Genomic DNA, 22,814 nt, shown 5'->3' on the forward strand with positions numbered 1-22,814 from the left:
AAGTGGAGTGGCCACTGCTCTGTGCTGAGATGGCAGCTGGAGCCCTGTCAAGGCAAGGCTTTGTTGAGCTTGGCTTTGCAGGTGTGGCCTGAGGTGGCTGCTCACCTGAGGAGGCCACGTGCCCTTCGCTGGGGAAGGCTCAGGAGGGTGAAGTGCTCGTGCCCAAGCAGTGCCAAGGCAGTGCCCAGGGACAGCCTCTGCTCTGCTTTCTGCACTAAAGCTTCACAAGATTTGGGCTCATGGGTTTTATGGTTTTTTTTTTTTTTTTCAGATGAGAAAGGGGAACTTCTGAACCCCATGGGCACAGTGCAGTGCAACCCCAACACTGAGAGTGCAGCAGCTTTGGTCATCTGCTTCCCCAGCGTGGCAGCACATCCTGTGTACTACCCATCCTTTGAGCAGGTGGGGCACAGGGACACTTTTAGGAATTCCCTCACTGTCCCTTCCAGTGGGGAGCCTCTGGGGCAGCCATCAACAGAGACTGGGTGCAAGCAAACTTGACTAATAGATATTGTTAACTGAAAATTTCACTTTTTCCTCTCACCTAATGGACCTTTGAGAGAATACTTTTCCAAGCCATGAATTACTGAGGTAAAGCTGCTCTCGTAGATGAGCATTTGTTTAAAAAGTGGGTTTAACTGATCTGCCTTCAAGCTGCATTAGGCTCTGTAGGCAGGAAGAGGAATAAAGGGGAAATGAGTGAAAGTAGGCAGCTCCCTCTCTTTCAGCAGAGTGATAACATGCCATGTGTGAGGTGGAGATTTTCCATCTGTCACTGCAACTGGAGGAAAAGTTGAGCCTGTTAGAGGGGAGGAAGGAGCTCTGTGCTCCCCAAGAGGCAGGGTCTGGCTCAGAGCCTGTGCCAGGCAGAAAGGGGAGCCTGGGACTGGCAAGGACTGACCTCCAATGCAGCATGAGCTGATGGTGACTACAGTTACAGAGGAACTGGGAGCCTTTCTCACCCTCTTTATTTGTGTCCCAGCTGCTGGAGCTGGGAAGGAATGGAGAACAGCCCCGAGCTGCCCCAGAAGATTCTGAGGAGGTGAGTCTTCTGGCATCTTTTCAGCTGCCTGCCAGCCTGCTTTCATGGACTGCTTGTTTCCCCCTTACCCCTCCCAGCACTTTTCAGCCAGCTGGGTCGTGCCTGTGGGCTGGCTGAGCCCAGAGCTGCTCTTGCTGTGCAGAAGCTGCAGCTGAAGGAGATCCTGGAGCGGAGGAGCCACACGGAGCTCTACGAGCACGAGAAGGACCTGGTGTGGAAGATGAGGTTCGACATCCGCGACCAGTACCCGCAGGCCCTGGCCAAGCTGCTCGTCATCACCAAGTGGAACAAGCACGAGGATGTTGCCCAGGTGAGGCTGCTGGGGCTGGCAGCCAGGGCTCCTTTTTGGGTCCATCCTTCAGTGTCTACATTCCTGTGCTGTGTCTGGGAGCCCAGCTGAGCAGAGGTGTTTCACAGTTTTCTCAGGGAAGTTCCCAGCTGAGCTCTGGCTCTTCTGGGCTCTGTTTGGTTCTGGGGGCTGTCCCAGATTCATTACTGGCAGACAAGGTCTTGTTTATCCCTTCAAGAAACTGGAGCAAGAAAAAAAAATCTGTATAACTCTTGGGAATAAAAGATATCTGGATTGAATATTCTTAAATGATAGTAAGAGATGAGCACAAGCCACCTCAAGGGATCAGTTTTTGACCTGGTATCTGCGAACTTGCTGTGAGGCATCTATAAATAGTGACCCCCTGTAAGGAGCCACTCTTTCATCAGTAGAATTTCAGATTTATATCCATTGTCATAAAAGCCTCGATCCTTTTTTTAGCTATTTTCTTTTTGGTCATTACAGATGATTTCCCTGCTTCAGACCTGGCCAGAGTTGCCTGTCCTGAATGCCTTGGAGCTGCTGGATTTCAGCTTTCCTGACCGTTACGTTGGTTCCTTTGCTATCAACTCCCTGAAGAAGCTGACGTAAGTGCTGTCCCCAGGGAGAGGCAGAGCCCTTGCTATTTCTGCTCAGGGCTGCTGAGGGGCTGTGAACAGGAGTGCCAGCCTTGGCTTTGCAGCTTTTACAGAACACTCGTGGCAGTGAAGACTAGGTTGTGTTTCATGTTTCCTTTCTGTCCACAGGGATGATGATGTGTTCCAATACCTGCTGCAGCTTGTCCAGGTGCTCAAGTATGAATCCTACCTAGACTGTGAATTAACCAAGTTCCTGCTGGAGAGGGCATTATCCAACCGCAAGATCGGCCACTTCCTCTTCTGGCATCTGAGGTGAAAAGCAAATCTTTTAGGCTTTTTCTCAAAAATCAAGGGAAACCAGCATTTACTGAGTCCTTCATTGCTCTGTGAAGTGGGAACTGCCCCTTTTTACCCAGGGTGACTCAATAGGAATTATTCCAGGAGGACACAATATTGGTTTTTTATTAATTTCTTTTTGTCTTTTGTCATTGTAGTGGTGGTGTTTGGGTTAGGTTCTCTTTCCAGAATTTATATATGTCTGTGACTATATACACACATGCCTCTGAGCTGGAATTTGCTTTGGGCTTCCATGGCCACCTGCCAGCTCTGAGCCATAAGCTGTGAACTGTTCTTGCTCCCCAGGTGATGTTCTCAGAGGAGGGGCTGGGGACTGAGTCTCCCAGAAAGATGTTTCACCACCTCAAGCAATGGTTTTCCTCCATCACCGTCTGGGGTGGGGGCTTTATTCTTCCTCCCCCATTCCATAGGATCTAACCAGCAGCCAGGTGCTGTGCTGTGCTTCCCCGTGGCTGCTGAAGGGGACAGAGGGTGGCTCTGCAGTGACTCTGCTCTAACTCCTCCTGCCTGCTCCCTGCTCCCTGCCCAGGTCGGAGATGCACGTGCCCGCTGTTTCCCTGAGGTTTGGGCTGATCCTGGAAGCCTACTGCCGGGGCAGCACCCACCACATGAAGGTGCTGATGAAGCAGGTACTGATTGCTTTGGGCCTTCCCTCTGCCTTGGGGCTGGTTCTCAGCTCTTGGCTTGCCCAAATTATTGTTACCAGTAATACAAGACAAGCCTCGTGTGGGCTGCTGGCTTTGGGGTCTCCTGGAGCTCCCAGCCCGTGTGGCTCTGGGTCTCTCACCCACACAGGCTGCAGTGTGTGTCTGGAATGGTCTGAAATGTGCAGATCTCTGCTGTTCCACATCATCTGGGTGAGGTGCTGGTCAGTGGGAGCCGCTCACAACCAGAATTCCCCAAAAGCAGCCAAGGGCAGGCTGGGTTCTTGGTCTCATCCTCTGCACTTTTCCAGCCAGGGCATCTCACTTCTTCCTTTGGTGTGTGGTAATGCACTTTATTCCTGCTGCAGCCATTTCCCTGCAATGCATTTGTGCCTGGCAGACTATCCCCAATTAATCATGGATCTTCCTCAAGCAGATACTACTAAATTTGTTTTGCTGCAGTGTGTGAAATTGCTACAAATTGAAGTAAGAGATGGAACCGAGGTTTACATTTCACAGGAGATTTTAATGTTTTTTAAACTTTCTCCAGGAATTTCCTATTTGTTAACCCTGTTTCATCCCTCCCTTTTTCAGGGAGAAGCACTGAACAAGATGAAAGCTCTGAATGACTTTGTGAAAGTGAGTTCTCAGAAGGCCACCAAGCCTCAAACCAAGGAGATGATGCACATGTGCATGAAGCAGGAAACCTACAGGGAAGCCCTTTCCCACCTCCAGTCCCCCCTGAACCCCAACATCATCCTTGCTGAAGTTTGGTAAGGGAGAGACCTGCACCTCTGAATTTGTGTGAATTTTGTGCTTTGTTTCACACTGGAGCCAGGCTTTGTGTTATTCCAAGGTTCTTTCCTCATGGGAGCCCCACATCCATCAGGGGGTGAAGTTGCTGGAGGACTGGCAGCTTGGATGGCTGATATTTTAATAGATGGAAACTGAGGGTAATATTTTTATTTCCTCTAGTGTGGATCAGTGCACCTTCATGGACTCCAAAATGAAACCTTTGTGGATTGTGTTTAATAACGAAGAGACAGGTGGAGGTGGAGTGGGTATAATTTTTAAAAATGGAGATGGTAAGTCTTTATTATGCTTGTGAAAATATATCTTTTAGTCTCAAGTATTTACTGGAGCTAGTGGGCCTAAATCTGGACCATTAAGATGTTGTGTAAATTAGGAACTTTAATGGTTTTGAGTGAGTTTTTTGGCAGTAATCTGAAAATTTATATTAATTCCCCTCTATTATTTCACCTGCTTCCCCCTTTAATTAAGATTTTAGTGCAGGGGTAATTGGATGTCTCTGAACAGTAAAACTCTGTTTTGCTCTGCAATGCTGCCCAGATCTGCGCCAGGACATGCTGACTCTGCAGATGATCCAGCTGATGGACATCCTGTGGAAGCAGGAGGGCCTGGACCTGAGGTGAGCACACGGCTGTCCTGCACTGGCAGGGTGCAGAGGCTGCTTTCTCTGCAGGCTCCTTTTGCCCCCAGCAGCTCTGTCTGGTGCTCAGGGAGCAGCTGGGCAGCTTCTGTGGGCTGTGGAGCAGAAAGGGAGGAGACAGGGCAGGCAAGGGAAAGCTTGAAAGTCACCACCATGCGTTTGCGGGCAGGATTTCAGTGGAAGGGTTTCTTTCATCTCTGCAGGATGACCCCTTATGGCTGCCTCTCCACAGGAGACAAGACGGGGCTGATTGAGGTGGTCATGCACTCGGACACCATCGCCAACATCCAGCTCAACAAGAGCAACATGGTGGCCACGGCTGCCTTCAACAAGGACGCTCTGCTCAACTGGCTCAAGTCCAAGAACCCGGGGTGAGGGCTCACCTTCCCCTCGCTGCTCCTTCTCCTTCAGCTCTGCCCAGCTCCAGGCTGTCCCATGCGGGCTGTGGCTGCTCCCCTGCCTGGCACACCTGGAGGCCTCGTGTGGATCTCATTTCCATTGAGGTTGTGGCACCACCTTACTGAGACCCCTTCAGTTACAGCTCTTACAGCTCATTTTTGTGGAGCAGGGGTGGGAGTCCTGCCTCCAGAGAGCACTGTGGGAATCCAAATGAGCTCCCCTCCCTTCTCCTGCAGCTGAAAACAGCTCTCTCCGGGGGGCAGTACTGGAGTCCAAAGTCAAATTATCTTTCACTCTTTCCTACCCTCTCCAGAGATGCCTTGGACCAAGCCATCGAGGAGTTCACCCTGTCCTGTGCTGGGTACTGCGTGGCCACCTATGTGCTGGGCATTGGGGACCGGCACAGCGACAACATCATGGTCCGGGAGACAGGGCAGGTAACAGAGACACCTGGGCAGGGGCTGGTGGGCACAGGATGGGGCTCTGGGCAAAGCAGGGCACAGGATGGGGCTCTGCCCAAAGCAGGGCACAGGATGGGGCTCTGCCCAAAGCAGGGCACAGGATGGGGCTCTGCCCAAAGCAGGGCACCTGGACAGGGGCTGGTGGGCACAGGATGGGGCTCTGCCCAAAGCAGGGCACAGGGATGGGGCTCTGCCCAAAGCAGGGCACCTGGACAGGGGATGGGGCTCTCCCAAAACCCTATGGCCAGGATCTGCTCAATGCAGTAACTGAAGAGAACTCAGCTCTGATCAGCTAAAACAGGTAATATTCTGAAAATATTTTTTTTTTTAAATTTGCAGCTGTTCCATATTGATTTTGGTCACTTTCTGGGGAACTTCAAGACTAAATTTGGTATTAATAGAGAACGAGTCCCTTTTATCTTAACCTACGACTTTGTGCATGTCATCCAGCAAGGAAAAACTAACAACAATGAGAAGTTTGAAAGGTAAGTGCTGGGAGTTAAACCTGACTTCAGCTTTTGAAGCTCTAAATTTTTAGTATTTGTTTCCACCAATAAGTATTAGTATTATAAGTATTTAGTATTTATTTCCACCAATGAGCAGCTTCTATCTGCCTGTACAGATGAAAGTAAATAAGTTATTAACTGGAGAGAACAGGGTTCAGACTGCTTCAGTGCTTTTCAGAATGGTGGAGCTGGCAGTCCTCACTCCTTGGCTGGTCTTTGCTCCTGCTCAGGTTCAGGGGTTACTGTGAAAGGGCCTACATGATCCTGCGGCGCCACGGGCTCCTCTTCCTGCACCTCTTTGCACTGATGAAGGCTGCTGGGCTGCCAGAGCTCAGCTGCTCCAAAGACATCCAGTACCTAAAGGTAAGAGGCAGAGCTCATGCAAGGGGCTAAAACTGAGCACCTCATTTTGTGGCTGGGGAGGAGGAGGAGGTCAGTGTGCAAGGCCAGATTCTTAGAAGCAGATGAGCTCCAGAGCAGTGAGTGGATGCCCAATGCCCTGTGCAGGACATCAGAAATGCCAGGTCCTGGTGCTCAGAAACCTCTTCAGGTTCTTCACCTGAGGGCAGCAGGAGCCTGCTTGCAGGGAAGGAGGCAAATCCCTTGGCTCTCATTTCCTGGTTTGCCTCCTGAGTCATAATCACCCATCCCTGGCAGCTGCAGAACACTTGGCCAAGAGCAATACAGAATGTGCTCTTCCCTGCACCAACAGAAGCAGAGGGTGCAAGTGTTTATCAGAGAAAAAGCCTCCTGCAACTGCAGGAACAATTAAAAATAATTGATGGCTACTCCACTGCTCCTTTCAATTGAGTAATTTCTTATGAATAAACGTCTTACTGGCTGAGCAGTGACTTGTTCAGTTGTGCACTGATTTGTGCCTCCTGCCTACAGGACTCCCTGGCCCTTGGGAAAACTGATGAGGAGGCACTGAAGCACTTCAGAGTGAAGTTTAATGAAGCCCTGAGGGAGAGCTGGAAAACCAAAGTGAACTGGCTGGCACACAACGTCTCCAAAGACAACAGGCAGTAGAGCAGGAGCTGGCCCTGCTCAGAACAGACAGGTGCCTAAAGACTGAACAGTGGTGCAGTGTGCAAGATCCCCCACCTCATTCCCAGAGATCAGACATTGCTGCATGACTGAAAAACTGTTGGCCTGTCCTCAGCCCCACCACCCTGGCTGCTGTACATCGTTGGGGACAGGGGACAGACCTGAGGCAATAAAACTACTGCATACAGCCAAGGTAGGTAGAGGTACTGTACCCTTGAGAACTCCTTCAGCTTCAAATACATGTTTCAAGGGAAGAGTTGAAGCAGTTGTAACATCCCTCCAGTGTGCTGATGTCTGTATTTCTATTTTCTTGAAAATTCAGCTGAGCAGAGATCCCCCTATGCCTGTAGCTGATCTAGGACACCACTATTACAGCTTAGAGGCATTAACTTTGGTCACTCCTGCCCTGTGTCAGTGTCCACTGAGGTGGGTCAGCTCAAAGCACACCAAAGCTGACTTGGGTAAATGTTTTTTATCCTACCTTGAGACAGGATAAAAACATCCAGGCTGTCATATTGCTTTCTGTCTGCTCCAGAGGCCAAAGTGTTCTGAAACTGAGCTGGAACTCAGCTACTGCTGTCTAGAACTGATGGCACAAAACCAGCTTTGAGGTGGCCACTGGATCAGGTACTTTGCTTTCCAAAGTTAGGCTTTAGTTGAGCCTCAAGTAATTCCTGCATTTCTGCATTTATTTTGGTTTCAAACCTGAAAACGCTAAGATTGCATTTTCAAATTAAAGTACTTACTGCTTTTCATAAAAGATGTTAAGCTATGAGGTCTGTTCTGGTTTGGATCTATTCATACAAACCCTGCTGCCTCTCAAGCACCTCTTGGTAGAAGCAGCAGTTCTGGCATAGAAGACGCCTCATTTTAATTTAATCTAACCCTGGGAGAGCCTCTTTTCCTACATCTTCAGATGATACTGTGACTCAAGCACTCAGGCTCTAACAGCTGCTTTGGTACTAGAGGGAAATACTGCAGGATCTAGAGCTCTATGCAGGCTGATCAGTGAGAAACAGTCCTGTGCCTCTGCTCCATGTTATAGAGTAAATATTGCTGGTTCCTTGCTTATTAAACTAACTTACAGAGCAAAAAGTATGCCAAAAAAAAAGTCTCGGGCCCTGTGCAAGGTGAGATGCACTGAAAGCACATCCCCAGTCAGGTTCTTGTGGAAGGGAAGACACTACAACTCCAGAACTGCAACAGCAACTCTCTTGCAGTGCCAGAGCCTGGTGTTCAGGGTGCTGCAGCACTGGCCCCCTGCTCTCCTCAGGCCCTCTCACAGCAGAAAGGCCAGGCCCTCACAGATTCAGAGCAGTGGCTCCTGTCCTGCCCCTCACTTTGAGAAGTGCAATAACACAAAGGTGTATCAGTATCAGCTGCAAGAGCTGAGCACAGTTTTACAGAGCTTACTCAGTCTGGAAAACTTGACTTACCTACGAGCAGAGAAAATTCAGAGTCATCGTGTGGACCTTCTTTTTTGTACACCCTGGGAGGATTTTGGATAAATCTCTGACAGCTCTGTTGGGTCAGCAAAGAGCCTCTGACTCCAAATTCATAAAGCAGCAGCTCACCTGATGGTTTTCAGCAAGCTGAACTGTACTAAGGATAGAAACTTGGATAATTTTCAAAAATGTTCCATTTCATTACAAGTGGCTTCTCATTTTTATAAATATGCTCAGAATGATAGACCTATTTCTATTTATTTAGAGATGTTTCTGTCATTATTTTTTTTCAACTCTGTACAAACTGATTGTGCTTATTCTGTTGCCTTTGAAAAAGAAGTATTTTTTTAAGCCAAGCCGTGATTCTGCAAGAAGAGAATGTTTACATGTTTAGCCTTTCAGTTGCGTTAGGTACATGTTTTGTAAATAAGAAATAAAAGATATGGACAAATTGTACACAAATGCTGCCAAGTCCTTCTGTGCTTGAGAGCAATGACCACAAAACTCTCCTACTCCCCCAGCAGAGGCAAATTAAGGCAGTTTATATAACTGGATTCTGTTTCGTTTCATTCAGGAAAAAAAAATGCAAACAACCTTTAGAACCAGAAATTTATTGTAGCTTATAGACTTTCCAAACTGACCTGTTACCAATATACACATCTGAAAAGTTATACCCACAGTGGCTACAAACTGCATCAGGACATTACAACCCCTCAGTATTACCATTAAGTCATGATCAGTTTTGGTCTAAAATACAGCAGCTACAGCAACAGTATATGGAAGGATAAGTCTTCTACACATTAACACAGGACAACTGTCAGACATAAGTTAAAAGTTTCCCAGTTTACTTAAAACTAGCAGTTAATTACCACATAAGTAGTCAAAACCATTTTCCCATTTTAGAAATCTAAAATTTTACATTAAAAAAAAACAAAACAACCCCCAAAAACAGTAAGCTCTGGTGTGGGTTCTTTCCCTGCTGCCAGGTCCATCTCTATGTCAAGGCACTCCTCAGTCAGGTTCCCCCAGAGCAAACCCATCAATCCCAGGGCTGCTGTGGGAAGCCAGCTGTACAAACACGTGGTCAGCCCTGATCTTTTCTGCCTCTGGTGCTCAGGACCCTCCGTGCCCCTCTCTGGCCCTTCCCCAGTGCTCCTGGCCCTGCCCTGCCCTGGCTCTGGCACGCTGGGCTCTGCACCCACACCCAGGAGGAATTGCTGGTGCTTGGCTTACCGTGCTCAGGAGGGAATGCAGTCCCAGGCTCCTGTTACAGGCAGAACAAGTTACTCTTTAATCCACCTCCACAGAGATCAAGCAGAAATTCATTATTCACAACTCTGCATCAGACCAAGTCAAGTTAAACAACCCTGCCTGACAGAAAAAACAGCCCCCCCCCGTTTGTACCTTCCAGCTACTGCCTTCTGCAATCCCAAACTGGAACTGGGATCAGAAACAACCCAAATCACATGAATTAACATGATTCCCAAGGTTTTTCAGGTTGGATAATTTATGCTACAGTTTTTCACCAGCAGGAAAACACAATTACTAAGTGTAAACAAAGGCTTAAAACACCGACAATCTGTACAAGGGGCTGCAGGGGAGGAGCAGGAGTGTTCAGTGGCATCAGCTACACCCCAAACCCTCCCACTTCCAAATTAGAACAAATGAACAAAAACCCCCAAATCCCTGTCCATGTGGACTGGTAGCCCAGGTGCCAAAGCTGGCTGCAGTGTGCACAGCCCACACTGGCACCCAGGCACTCTCCCCAGAGCTACCAGGAGCTGATCTGCCCACCATGCATGTAGTGTTATCTCCCCAATAACTTAAAAGCCTTTATGGCAAGCCTTAACTGGAGAAAAAAATAAAATTAAAACCAAACTGTAGTGCACAGGGGAGCCGAACCTCTGCAGAGGCTCCTAAAGCCTTTACAACTTCTCACAAGCTTGTCTGGTCCCTCTGCAAAAAAAAAAAAGGAGATGAAAGAAGAGGAAGGAGTTCAAGGAGAGCGGGGCATGAGCACACACCGCAGTCAAGGCCAAGACAGTTACTGAACATCTACACTAAGAACTGTGCCCGTGCTCCTGCTGCAGTAGGATGAGACTTGGAATAGTTCATGCTGCATGGTTTTTCACTTTAGCATGTTTTAAACCCCAATCCCTGTTTTCACTACCACAAATGACATAATTACATAATTCCAATATATTTACAAAATATTAAAAAGTCTTGTTAATCTTCTACATATTAACCTCATTCTGCCACTTTACACATGCACTAATTCGGGGGAAAAAAAATTAAAAGAAATCAACAGGCTGAAATGAGCAGCTTTACCCTTTGTCAACAAGCAATCTTTGCATCTTTTAGAAAGAGAAAAAGGAACAAAGCCAAGTTTGTTTCACTGAGCAAAAAAAGACAGTTCAGAAATTCATGTGCAATGGCTACAGAGCTGTAGAGTCACTTAGCTGAGATGACATGAAGAAAAAAGTGCAAGGTGGTTCCTCACAGAGCGTAAAAAAAATCCAGTCACTGAGGCATGGCTGAAGGAAGAGGTGCTAACTACAACCCTAAACATCAGGAACTAGCTGACAGAACACAAACACGGCTTGTGTGGGGGTTCAAGCTACTGGCCAGAATGAATTTTTTGTTTCAAACACCATGAATCCTTGGTACCAATGGAGTGTGTTACAGTGGAGTCTTCTAGAGCGGAACATAAAGACAAAGGGAGCAGCTAGAATCAATAACTGAGGGTAGAGTCATCCCATTCCAGCTGCTGCTGTCTGTTAACATTCTGTTGGTCCTCCTCCTGCTCTCCCTCTTCCTCCTCACTGCTTTCAGACTCTGCACTAGTGATGTCATCTTCTTCTCCATCTTCACTTTCTTCTTCCTCCTCTTCCTCCTCCTCTTCACTGCTGTGTTGATCCTCATACGTCTGTTCAGACAAAAATTAGCTGTCATTACCATGCTGGCTAAAATTATTTTTGTTCTTTATTCAAGGTATTATATTGAGGAAGAGCTACTGCAGATTCCTTGCTGGATTTAGAAGTTCAGCAGGAATTAGGCAGAAACCAGAAAAGACAAAGGAAGTAGCACATTGTAAAAGAGTTCTGTGAAATCCTGGCACGTCCTGGCACTCTACACAAATTGGCTCTGAAGGGTGATCCAGTACTGCAAATTCTACTGGAAAAGGATCTTACAATAGGACACAGAGCATGAAGCTCACACCATCTTTCTTGTTCCCAATTTTCTAAAAATTCAGATGTCAGCCACAGGAGAAGGTAACATCATAAACACAGATGTCCTGACGATAAATTCCTGCGAGTTTAGACAAAAGCAGGCTGTGTTTAGAGCACTGTGCACACGATGAACACCAGTGCTGGACACTGGCCTGTAAAATCCCATCCTCCATCACGAAACTCTAACCCCTGCAAGATCCCAACCAACTGCCCTTGGCATTTGGCACATTTGCTCTAAATTGCCAGGCAATGTCTCTGCCCTGTGCGCAGGGCTGGTTCTGCTCTCCTCCTCCTGTGCCCATGGGCAATCCCAGCTGGAGAAGGCAGCAGCTGCCCAGGGTTACCTCCATGGGGTTGACAGTGATGGTGAGAGCAGAGTCGTCCCAGTCCATCTCGTTCTCCTTGCCCGTGTCCTGGTCCCGCATGGTGCGCTGGTGCGCGGCGCGGATCCGGAACACGCCCAGGATGATCATGAACACCAGGAAGCTGACACACACCACGATCACCACCGTGGCTGTGCTGGGGACAACTGCAGCCAGAAAACACAACGCTGCTAACTCCTACACTGTGAGGGGAAACGGCTTCATACAAGTATTTCATGCATATTATTATATTTCATATATATTACACAAAGGCAGTTTGTCTACAGGCACTTAAAAGGAAAGTAAGAACTAGGCTTCATTTCCTTAAATATAATTACACCAATCTGAAAGACAAAATAACAGCTCAACTTCAACAGCTGAGAATCCTGACCTGAAAAGGGATGAGGGTTTGCCAAGTTGTGACCAGAGAGATCAACAAAGGAATGATGCACTGGGTGAATGAACTGTGGCTGTGCAGCAATGTGATTGGCATGTTCCACTGGGCTGGCTGTGTGGATAACATTCACCTAGAGACAAAAAGAAAGTGTTAAACTCCGGAAACCCAAAAGTATCATTCTGAAAATATAAAAATAAAGAGAAAAAAATTTAAAATTTTAGTGCCTTTAATGCCATTTTCTGATGTACTTCCATCTATTTGATGTAAGCATACTATCAGTTCTCTGGCAGCACCACTCTCACTCCATTTGCTAAATTAATAATCTGTGTTTTCAATGCAACCTTCCCACCTTCATACCACCATCAGGCACACTGTTTCTTCTACAAATAATTTTATTTCAAGCTGAAACACAGAATTAAACCCACATTTATGTATAAAACACTGCCTGAAATGCTCACATTTCCTAACACTGATTTACAGGACAAAACCTCCATCAGTAATTGGTCAGTTATGCCTCAGCTGAGGCAGGCAGTTGCATGCTGCAGGCTGCCAGGCCCCGGGGCAGTGACCCACCTCCACCTGGAACTCGTTGCTGACGTAGCGCCCGTTGAGCTCCGAGCAGAGCAGCCTGAACCTCCTGTCGAACAGGGCGGCCGTGCGCCAGTTCCTGTAGCGGACCAGGTGCAGAACCTCCTCGTAGTTAGCCATGGTGTCCACCCCTGCAGGACACACACTGCTGCAGCAGCTGCTCTGCAAACCACCACTGCAGAGCCAGACATGCTACTCCATTGCCTCACCCAAGGCTTCTTGGCCAACAGATTGTCAAGGATACAGAAATGGTAACAACCACTGACACACACGTGTGGCTCCACTGAAATCCCCTGGGTTCGTTTTGTGACAAAATCCTAAACCCTGAGAGTCTTTGAAGGGATTCTGGGAGAAAAGAATGATGCATGCTCCTAGGCACTGGATACCCATGGAAGGAACAAGCCTTTTCTGGGGCAAAATCTAACTGCAGTTCCACAGGCCAGAGGTGACCTGCTATTTGGAACAGAATAAAGAACAGAAGGATAGTTCTAGAATGCTGTATTTTCTAGAATCACAGCTTTCCATAGAATTGCTGTGCTTGGAATTCTAAGGGTAGTCCAAGCTTGAAATTCCACAAAAATGAAGCATTTGGAGTAAGGTGCTACAAAGCACCTCTCTAGAACTGCTCCCTGTGTCAGTCCCTTCAGACCCTGCCAAGAGCAGCAGCAGGAACCCCCACCTGTGATTATCATGCCCAGGTTGGAACTGCTCATCTCAATGCCTTTCTGCTGCAATCGTGTCATGTCAATCTCCAGGCTTTCTTGTTCCTGATTTAGTTCCTCTCCCAGCACTGTCACCTCACACATATCCAGGTTGTGCATGATCTCTTCAGATACCAAAGACTCTTGAACTAAAAATCAGACAAAAAGCCAAAGATTTAAGCAGAAACACCAGAACAAATATTAAAATCTAGGCCTGAGGAAAACAAGTATTCACCAAATAATAATTTTAAAACTAAAATACAAAATACAAACAAGGGATATTTACAGGAGGATAATGGCCTGGACTTATTATCATTTCCAGGTAAGTTTTTGTTAGCCCAGACCAGAGGACCTACACCTGTTTTTCCCTTACAGGATTCTGTATTAAAGCCCACACCTCTCAGCAGGAGGAAGATCCTCCCCGCGGTGAGGGCGGGACACAGTTAGTTACCTGTGGGATCCTCATCCCCGTCTCCCTCGGGCTCCACCTCCCGGCTGATGGTGCTGATGATGCGGAGCTCCGGGAACAGGGAAACGCCCTCGGAGCTCTCGAACTCCGAGGCAGAGCGGGCAAAGTGGTTGATGCCGCTCAGGCTGATTTTGGGCTCCTCTGGCTGCAAGACCATGACATACCCCTCCACAGAGGGAATGGAGACACAGGCCTCTTCATTGAAACACCTGAGAGACAGAAGCAGTTTTGCAGTCAAGGTGGTTATTTCAGAGGGAATTACACACAGTAATTGCTTTATACATTTTTGAAAAGCTGTCTCAGACCCAAGAGTCTCAGATAAATTCATCAGCTGCCCTGGAAAGTAAGGAATAGCCACCAAGGGAGCAATCTCACAATTAATTTTTACTTACAGTTACCATTTGGCCTCATTTCTAGGTTTTGACTTAGAGCCACAGGTAACCCCTTTAACGAAGCTGTGACACTGGAGACACTCCCAGCACTCTGGCAGTACTTTCCTCCCCATCTTACACACCCCCTACTCCATTCTCAGGCAGAGAGCAGAGCACTGGTGTGGAAAACATTTGCTGTAGTGAAATGTGGGATGGTCACACAGCCCAGGACTCCTTTGTTTCTCCCAAGTGAGGCCCAGGAACAGCAGGCTCCACCAGCTGCACACAGGGATGCTCCAGCTCAGCACCAGGACATACTTGACAGTGCTGGTGATCTTCAGCCTCCGAATGCCAGGAGTTGGGAACTGGCGGGAGTTCAGGTAGGAAATGTGCTGCATGGCCTTGTCAACTCTGTCAATGTCATCCCCTTCTATGGTCAGCGTTGACTGGCTCGGGTTCATGTGGATCTGAAAACAAGGAAGAAAACCCTAAGAGAACACCCAGCTGAGTGACATGATCCAGCAATTCTGGAGTTCAGCACTGCTAAATGCAGGAGAATTGCATCCATATTCAAAGCAACAGGGTCATTATTTCCCAGCCTTGTGGCACACAGTCTCAGCTCCCTACTCACTGCCTTACCCTGGTGCAATGTATTTGTGTTTCATTCTTTTATGAAAAAATCTAAGCACATATCATAGTTCTGGTTCTAGTAATACAGAAGAGAGACAGCTAACATATAAGAGAAATTCAGCTCTGTTCACACAACCTTGCTACTGAAAAAGCCACATAATCTCATTTTATGAAGCTGCTTGTTAAAAATCTCTTATTAGACAATCTGCACAGACAGTAAAACAGAGGCTAACAAATATGGAATTTCTCTTCAACACTTAAAAGACAGCAGAGTAACTTTCATTTCTAAGACCAGGTTTATACAAGAAAAATTTCCTAGTTTTATGTAATATTAATGTAGAATGCCACAAGAGATGAGCTTGTTATATCTGGGGCACCCTGTTAACTCTGTCAGCAAAACTTGTAACTCTGATCAGGGAAGGAATATACATGCTCCCCTTTGTTTATATGCAAATTTACCTTCACACCTTTGCCAACACCATCAGCCATCTGCAAATCCAGCCCCTCTTTGCAGGTGTAGAGGCAATCAATCACCTTCTTGTTCTCCAGTTTGCCAGAACGGATCATCAGCCCTGCCAGATTGCCTCGGAAAAACTGAGCCATGCGCAGCTCACCACCTTCAAAACACGAGGGAGGAAAAATCTTTACTTGTCATGATTCTTTTGCTTTTTCTTTTGTAAAACAACAAGTGTGCCAGCTGATACACACAGTGTTATACTCATGCGGGTTAGTTTTCATCCAGTCTGGGTGTTAACCTTGTGATTATGGTCAGGCACAAAGAAAGAATTACACAGCTCACCATGCACGTGGCCTTCAGACAGCTGTGGCCACCTTGAACTGACTGTTCCACGACAAACATCTCAAAAGAAGCCCCATACAGCGAGGTGGTGCTCAGAAATCAAACACAATGGGATGAGCCATGAAACCTGAATCTTCCTGCTGAGGTAACACCTCCTCCTACTCAGGACACAGGGCAGCATCCCTCCAGGTGTGAGGGATCTCCACCTAAACCAGCACTGCAGGCTCTCCCTGCACTCCAAGGGTAGAAAGGGGCTTTCTAAAGGCATTCAGCTCATTCCAAGAGCTCTCCAAGAGTTACCTGCCCCCTCTAAAGGTGCCATCTTCTCTCTGTAGATTCAAGTGAGCAGTTTAAACCCAGGTAACTCAGCTGAGTTAAGTCTGATAAGGGGAACCTAACAAGCCCTTTATTCCTCAGTGTTTTTGAAGATGATGTCACCATGATCAGCTAGTCCATCTTGCTAAATCCTGGGGCCACAAAACACCACCTGGAAATGTGTATTTTCAAGCTCATTACTTACTAAGCAACCTGATTTTAAAGCTTGTTTTAGAAGTTTTAAGTGATAGAAGATCCTTGGTACAACTCAAATATTCAGTAGTGAAATGTCCTGTTACAAATGACACCATTTTCATATAGCTTCAGCTTCTGGAGCCCCTGGATGCTGCTTCCTTCTTGCCAAATTGAGTTGTGATGCACAGCTAGAAACCCCTTGCCAATTACATCCAGACTATTCCAGCAATTCTTAAACTTTACAGAACGGGTACATATCTTGAATTCACTTTTAAAAATATACACTAATTTTAAGTATCCCAACTCAAGACATAAACCCCACTGAACTATCACTAAAATTTGTTATGAGGAAATAACCCTGTAGCAAATCTGAAATACCTGGTAGCCAAAGCTTTTCTGCCCATTCACAATTAGAATTTTACATAAATATCTGACCAAGAGAGTATCCCCTGTAAATTACAGGTCTGTCTTTATAAGCAGCGTGATCTAATGATGAGATCAGTCTTGTTCTGAGAGAGGAGCAAAGGTACCTGAGTTCCAGAGGTCCTGCCCAATGTACTGAATAAATTCTATAATAAAAGGCACATACCTACATGCATAAATACATACATTTATATAGGATGATGTGCATTTATGCTTTAACAAAACTGGATGAAAGAGATTATAGCTGATATTTTACAACAGCAGCTTTTTTCACCACTTCACTGCAATCACAAACGTTGCAGATTTGTACATGGAAGTACATTTGGATACAACCAAAAAAATACCCAAAACAAACAAAAAAACCCCCAAACTAAGCAGAATTCAGCTGATGATGCTCTGCAAATAGAAGCACAATGAAGACACAAGCCTAGGAGAGGATTATGTGAAGGTCAATGGCCCAAATGCAATGCCTGCATTCCATGCTGTGTGCGAGATGAAGCAATGTCGTGGCTTAAAAATGAAATAAAACAGTAGGGAAAAAAACTCCAGCAACCTGCAGAGGTCTCGGGCACAGTTTCATTGTCATTTTCACTTCCTGTATATTCTGTAGAAAAGCAAGACAAAGAATAGGACAACAGGGAAAGGACCAAGTAGTTACAATTTGGCAAACTCTCAAATCCCAGAAAATATAAAGCAGCACAACCCCCAAAGCTTGCTTACATTGGACCCAGCTCCTCAAGGATTATGAGTTCTTGGAAACAAAGAGCTGCAGTGCAGGGCAAGACACATCACTGTACTGTTACAAGAACAGTCATGGCACCACAGCCCAAAGAGCCCCACACACAAGCAGCAGTGACACCAGCAAGAGCTGCAGAACCAAGAGAGGAAACCTCACACAAACCACCTTTAGTAAGACAACACAAGTCTAACAACTGGCTCCATTTGAGGGGAAGTTAATGTGAGATCCAGACTAATCCAGTAAATCACCAAAAGGTATTGAAAGGTAATCAAAAGAAGCCATTATCAGCACAGATTTCTTAATCAGTAATAGAATCACATGTATTGAGCAGTCAATTTATCAAGTGGAAGCACCAAAAATGAATTTTTTTAAAAAGAAATGTTAAAAGAACTTCTTTAAAAGGATAAAATCTCTTTCTCCTTGGAGATGAGCTGTATCTACAACTTAGTGCAGCCTAAACAGAGCAGACAATAAAGCAGATGTCTATTTTTATAAGCAGAAATGGTAAAATACCCAAGAGACATCACTGCTGTGCTGCTCTGCAGAGCTGTCTGCTGGACAGGCTGCCATTGATGAGAACACTTCTCCTACAAGATGCTTTTCAACCTACTTGAAATGAAGTGGTCTGCTTGGTAATCTGCAGTATATGAGGTATTGTTACAACTACTGTTAGAAATAAGCTAACAGTATTCCCCATGGCCACCACAAAAATCTTGTTGATGGAATACAGGCTGGTGAGCAGCCTTGTATTTCACACACCTGTGGCCAATGAGAAAACAAACAAACACTCATGGAAAAAAATACTCAGAGGAAATATGTGATACCAGCTTGGAGCAAAACCCATCTGCAAGAGGCAAAACAAGTTACATTTCATGCACTAAGAAGTCCTGCTGAGTACTTCTAGATAACCACAGAGATTTCATTAGAAAAGTTAATTACAAGTATTAACAATTGTCAATATTTACCTTGCCAACATGCTCCAACCACCAGCTGTGTTTCTATCCTGGAAGGGTGGAGTGGGTAATCCTCAGTGACCGGGAAGGGATCATAGGAAACCCCATCCACATACAGAGACACTGTGGGAAATTCAACGTTGACCACGTAGTGGTGCCACTCTTTGTCACACACCTGAATAGAGAGTTTTAAAAATTCTGTCATTTTTTTCCCATTACAGTTCAGTAACTGAGCTGGTGCCATGTTTTACATAAACATACATGCAGATGTACCAACGACCTACAACACAAGCCTGTACAGACACAACTGATCTTTCACACACATGGCACACATCTGAAAAGCAAACTGACTGCCAAACATTAATAAAAAGTTTCTTTATTCTGTTGCCAATACAGGAAGCTGCATATACTTCCTTTCCTTTAATTTTTATATTAAATAACAGCATATTTCAATCTAAAAATATCTATCTACATGCATGCACATCCTGAAATATTGTTATAAGACAACCTTACTTGACAAAGGACAGGTATTTGCTGAGAGAAACTGTTAAAAAAACAGGACTATTTATCACAGATCCAGGGGGCTGATAAAACGTCACATGCTCAGAAGTACCTGAGTGCTATAATCAACCTGGAATAAATACCTCCTGTTTTTTCATGCACTCTACCTTAGAGTGCAGTTAGTGAAGACAACTGATGTCACAGCTGTAAGACTGATGCTGCATTTTCTACTTTATATTCAAGAAGAAAAGCTGAAGCCAAGCCTGCCTTGATCCCAAGTAAACAAGCACTGCTGGGTTCTGTAGAACAGGAGTCAGGAGTCTGGAGTGGCAGGAAGTATTTATTACTAAGTACACTGCCAGGGGCGTTAGCTGTCGCTGGCTTTCACTCTGGCACCCTCCCCATCAGCTCCCAGGCTCACCTGATTGAGCTTCCAGTGGAACTCGGCAGGCTGGTAGGATTTTCCCTGGGAGGGATCCTGGCGGAACAGGAAGACCAAGCGGCAGTTGTGCACGTACAGGGCGCAGTGGTGCCGGTTCATATCTGCACAGCAGTTCAGTCAACAGCGTTATTTCCTGCACTAAACCCTCCCCAGCAAAATGCACCTGTCTGCAATCTCACACTTAAATACCAAAGTCACTGGGAGGCAGTAATCAATGCAGAAGTAAATCAGGCAGGGTAAGAGGAATGTAAAAGATCTGCATTAGTAGTGAGGGCAAACACTCCTGAAGAACCCGTGAGGCTGCAGGACAGAGAAGTCTCTATCCAAACCCAACCTAAACCAAGGCACAGCACTGAAGAGCCACAGATAAACCTGTCAGCAGGAGAAAAAAGAGCTCTACTTGCAAACAGAAGAGCTTTTTTTGATACAAATGGCAATTATGGAAACACAGTTATCATATTTCCTTCTTATTAATGGCATTTTCCAAACTATTGTTTCTGTGTCATGAGCAGAGAGTGAAATTATGCACAGAATTAAAAAAAAAACTTAATCCCTGGAGAAGGAGAAATTATATCCTCCTAAGGAAAATAAAGATATAGCAGCAAATGCTGTCACTAGACCTGATATGTGTGTCTTAATGTTTTTAGGCAGCATCAAGAACAAGGCTATCTTTGGAGATGCAAACTTGAGGCTGCAGTGCCAGAATAAGTAATCTACCACAGTAAAAGAAGTGCATGATGTAAACTGAAATAGAATTAGAAAAACAAGTCTGCCCAATCTGAAGCTACATAATCTAAGGCTGAGCCTAAACATAAGCACAACAGTGATTTTTAAAGTCAATTTCATATAAATTCCAAGAAAACCTTAAGGTAGAGAAAACACTGTCACATGCGCTGCCAGAGCACATAAAAACCCAACCAACCACAAAGACTGTTTATAACTGAAGTATTGACAAACCTGTCTTGTCTGAATTGCACAGAATTGTCTCTTTCTCCTTGGTTCCAGGCCCGTGCCTCATCCACACTGAAATCATGAAGGGCTCTTTCAGATTGACTGTGACAACACCATCTGGAATCTTCACAGCCTGTGTGCCATTAAACTCGAAGACCTGGTCGCTGTCATGGCCATTATCCGTGGGCAGCCCCACAGTCCAGTTAGCAGCACTGCTTGGAGGGGGGAGCAGCTCAGCTGTGCCAGAAGCAGCACCTACAACACAAATGCTCAAATCAAAACAGAAATTTAAAAGACCACCACTGGTTTCAAATTCAACTGTTTGTCTCAGCACTAATTTCTCAGCACCAACCGTCAGGATTATGCTCTACCATCACCCAATTCTCCTTTTAAATAGTGTGGCACTAATTACAGGCATCTAATACCATGGTAACTTCCACAAATTTCACTTCTGGGTAGACAACTGATCTCATAATAAGCAAAACGGTTTCAACCTCCGCAGCTATAGAATCTGATTTTGCCTCCATCTCAGGAACCCTTTCATTAATGCCACTTGTCCCCCAGCCCCACGAGCACGATGCCTTTCTCTGGACACTGTGAGACCAGCAGTGATCCAGCTGAAGAGAGTGCACACCCCCTCCCAGCTCCCAGCACAGTCAGCAGCAGGTACCTTTAACATCACACTGACCTCAGTCAGGGAACAGCTCAGGAATTGCCCAAGTCTCTGGGGCTACATGCTACTCAGACTTTCAATTACTTTCAACTGTGGCTGAAGACATAAATCATGAGTGATAATTTATCCTGTAGTCTCAATTCTTCCATATGGCTACAAAGGACTCCACTGACTTTTTGTAAGACATTTAACTGCAGCCTGAGTGGATGCAAAGGGCATTTATTCCTAGGGCAAGCACAGTACAAATTTAACTGATCCAAGTTAACTGGTTTTTTCTTGGTTTTCTCTAGTTTTTCATCAAGTATTTCTCAGATTGCAGCCACTACATCCATCATGCTCAGAAAAGTAGAGAGGCTTTAACAGCTATGCCCTTCCACACAAATTCTTCCAGCTCCTCAATATGAATCTCATGCAAGGGACATTATTAGTCCACGTAAAACAGCAGAGAGGCAGAAGAAAGAGATTCTTTTCCTCATTTGAGAATTATTGTAGAAGATACCTTCAGGCAATTTCATGCCTTTTGCTGCCAGTGAGGAAATGAGCTGAAGGAAACTATGTGCAAATGAAGACCAGAACTACTCATTGATTTCTGGTCTAACACAAAATTCAAAGTAAAACTAGTAAGCAAGAGAGACCACTTTTATTTTAACAAAAGCCTTCTTACCGCAAAGCCTGTGGATGGATTTCTCAGAGTAGGTGTCTCTATCACAGCCTTTACCAATATGGTTGGTTTCTAGTTCCACCGTTGCTTCAACTGAGGTTATTGGCTCATCACAGGTCTCCAAATGCATCCCAGGGAACAGAGCCAAAGAACCAGTGCCAGGCTCGTATTCTATTCTTTTGCTCCAACCTGAATATTTATCCGAAGAAACAATATTAAAGATCTGTTGTGTTTAACTGAAGGTACCAGCAATGCTAAAAGCAGAGAGGAAAGACAGCAAACTAACCTTGCCAGCCAGGCTTGCACGTAGGCTTAATGCTAATTTTAACCAACACATCCTCAGCAGCTCTCTTCTTCCCACAGTCATAGGCTGTTACTGTCAGTTTATACTGGTGTTCTTTACCATAGCTTAACTTTTCTGTGTTTTTTATATAACCTGACACAGAAAAAAGGCAATTGTCAGACATCAAGACAGTTCTTCAGGGTCATTACTGCATACAACGCATCCAGGTACCATCTATGTACTTCACACAGACTTGAACAAACTCATCTGCAAGTGCATTACCCTGTCTGGCTTTTCAGTGCCAGGCTCCAGGCCCAGGCCCTGCTGGCCAGGGTGGCCCCTGCTGCGGGGGTGGCCAGTGCCAGCCCGCCCTGGCTCCGTGTCTCACCGTCCTTGTCGATGGCAAAGGGCACGTCCGGCGTCACGATCTCGTAGCTGCAGATCTGGCTGAACTGGGGGGAGCAATCTGCATCCACGGCCTCCACCCTGAGCACGTTGTCGTACCGCTTGCCCTCGATGACCGCGGCCTTGTAGGACTTCTCCTTGAACACCGGGGCGTACTCGTTCACGTCGTTCACCTGGATGTGAACTGTGGCCCTGCAAGGACACACACACAGGGCTCCCAGGGCCTGCACACCCTGCTCCTGCCAGCCCTGCCTACAGCAGCTCCCTCTCGTTCACCTGGATGTGAACTGTGGCCCTGCAAGGACACACACACAGGGCTCCCAGGGCCTGCACACCCTGCTCCTGCCAGCCCTGCCTACAGCAGCTCCCTCTCATTCACCTGGATGTGAACTGTGGCCCTGCAAGGACACACACACAGGGCTCCCAGGGCCTGCACACCCTGCTCCTGCCAGCCCTGCCTACAGCAGCT

At 46.2% G+C, this 22,814-nt stretch overlaps 2 protein-coding genes across 10 annotated transcripts in view; one reads left to right on the forward strand and one right to left on the reverse strand.

Annotated features, from left to right (window-relative positions):
* PIK3CD (phosphatidylinositol-4,5-bisphosphate 3-kinase catalytic subunit delta) overlaps positions 1-8,719 on the forward strand; it is a 37,545-nt gene extending 28,826 nt beyond the window's left edge. For all 6 annotated transcript variants that reach the window (XM_059866732.1, XM_059866730.1, XM_059866729.1 and 3 more), the window contains exons 11-24: positions 272-402; positions 983-1,042; positions 1,185-1,352; positions 1,836-1,957; positions 2,117-2,260; positions 2,835-2,934; positions 3,544-3,722; positions 3,925-4,034; positions 4,300-4,378; positions 4,603-4,770; positions 5,112-5,235; positions 5,599-5,744; positions 5,996-6,128; positions 6,657-8,719. In XM_059866732.1, the coding sequence (XP_059722715.1) occupies positions 272-402; positions 983-1,042; positions 1,185-1,352; positions 1,836-1,957; positions 2,117-2,260; positions 2,835-2,934; positions 3,544-3,722; positions 3,925-4,034; positions 4,300-4,378; positions 4,603-4,770; positions 5,112-5,235; positions 5,599-5,744; positions 5,996-6,128; positions 6,657-6,794 (1,802 nt within the window). In that variant the 3' untranslated portion in view covers positions 6,795-8,719. The remainder of the gene's footprint in view (positions 1-271; positions 403-982; positions 1,043-1,184; positions 1,353-1,835; positions 1,958-2,116; positions 2,261-2,834; positions 2,935-3,543; positions 3,723-3,924; positions 4,035-4,299; positions 4,379-4,602; positions 4,771-5,111; positions 5,236-5,598; positions 5,745-5,995; positions 6,129-6,656) is intronic.
* A 133-nt stretch (positions 8,720-8,852) lies between these two features.
* The window catches only part of CLSTN1 (calsyntenin 1), a 30,070-nt gene continuing 16,108 nt past the window's right edge, over positions 8,853-22,814 (reverse strand). For 2 of the 4 annotated variants that reach the window (XM_059866736.1, XM_059866734.1), the window contains 15 exons: positions 22,329-22,537; positions 21,944-22,093; positions 21,661-21,846; positions 20,330-20,578; positions 19,352-19,473; positions 18,442-18,604; positions 17,291-17,341; positions 15,465-15,622; positions 14,694-14,842; positions 13,987-14,213; positions 13,514-13,684; positions 12,820-12,965; positions 12,241-12,376; positions 11,832-12,016; positions 8,853-11,183 (listed from right to left, as the gene is read on the reverse strand). In XM_059866736.1, coding sequence (XP_059722719.1) covers positions 10,989-11,183; positions 11,832-12,016; positions 12,241-12,376; positions 12,820-12,965; positions 13,514-13,684; positions 13,987-14,213; positions 14,694-14,842; positions 15,465-15,622; positions 17,291-17,341; positions 18,442-18,604; positions 19,352-19,473; positions 20,330-20,578; positions 21,661-21,846; positions 21,944-22,093; positions 22,329-22,537 — 2,497 coding nt within the window. In that variant the 3' untranslated portion in view covers positions 8,853-10,988. The remainder of the gene's footprint in view (positions 11,184-11,831; positions 12,017-12,240; positions 12,377-12,819; positions 12,966-13,513; positions 13,685-13,986; positions 14,214-14,693; positions 14,843-15,464; positions 15,623-17,290; positions 17,342-18,441; positions 18,605-19,351; positions 19,474-20,329; positions 20,579-21,660; positions 21,847-21,943; positions 22,094-22,328; positions 22,538-22,814) is intronic. The other 2 variants (XM_059866738.1, XM_059866737.1) reach the window with 1 other exon arrangement.

The sequence above is a fragment of the Haemorhous mexicanus genome, chromosome 23 (genome assembly GCF_027477595.1).
Source record: "Haemorhous mexicanus isolate bHaeMex1 chromosome 23, bHaeMex1.pri, whole genome shotgun sequence".
NCBI classification, from domain to species: Eukaryota; Metazoa; Chordata; class Aves; order Passeriformes; family Fringillidae; genus Haemorhous; species Haemorhous mexicanus.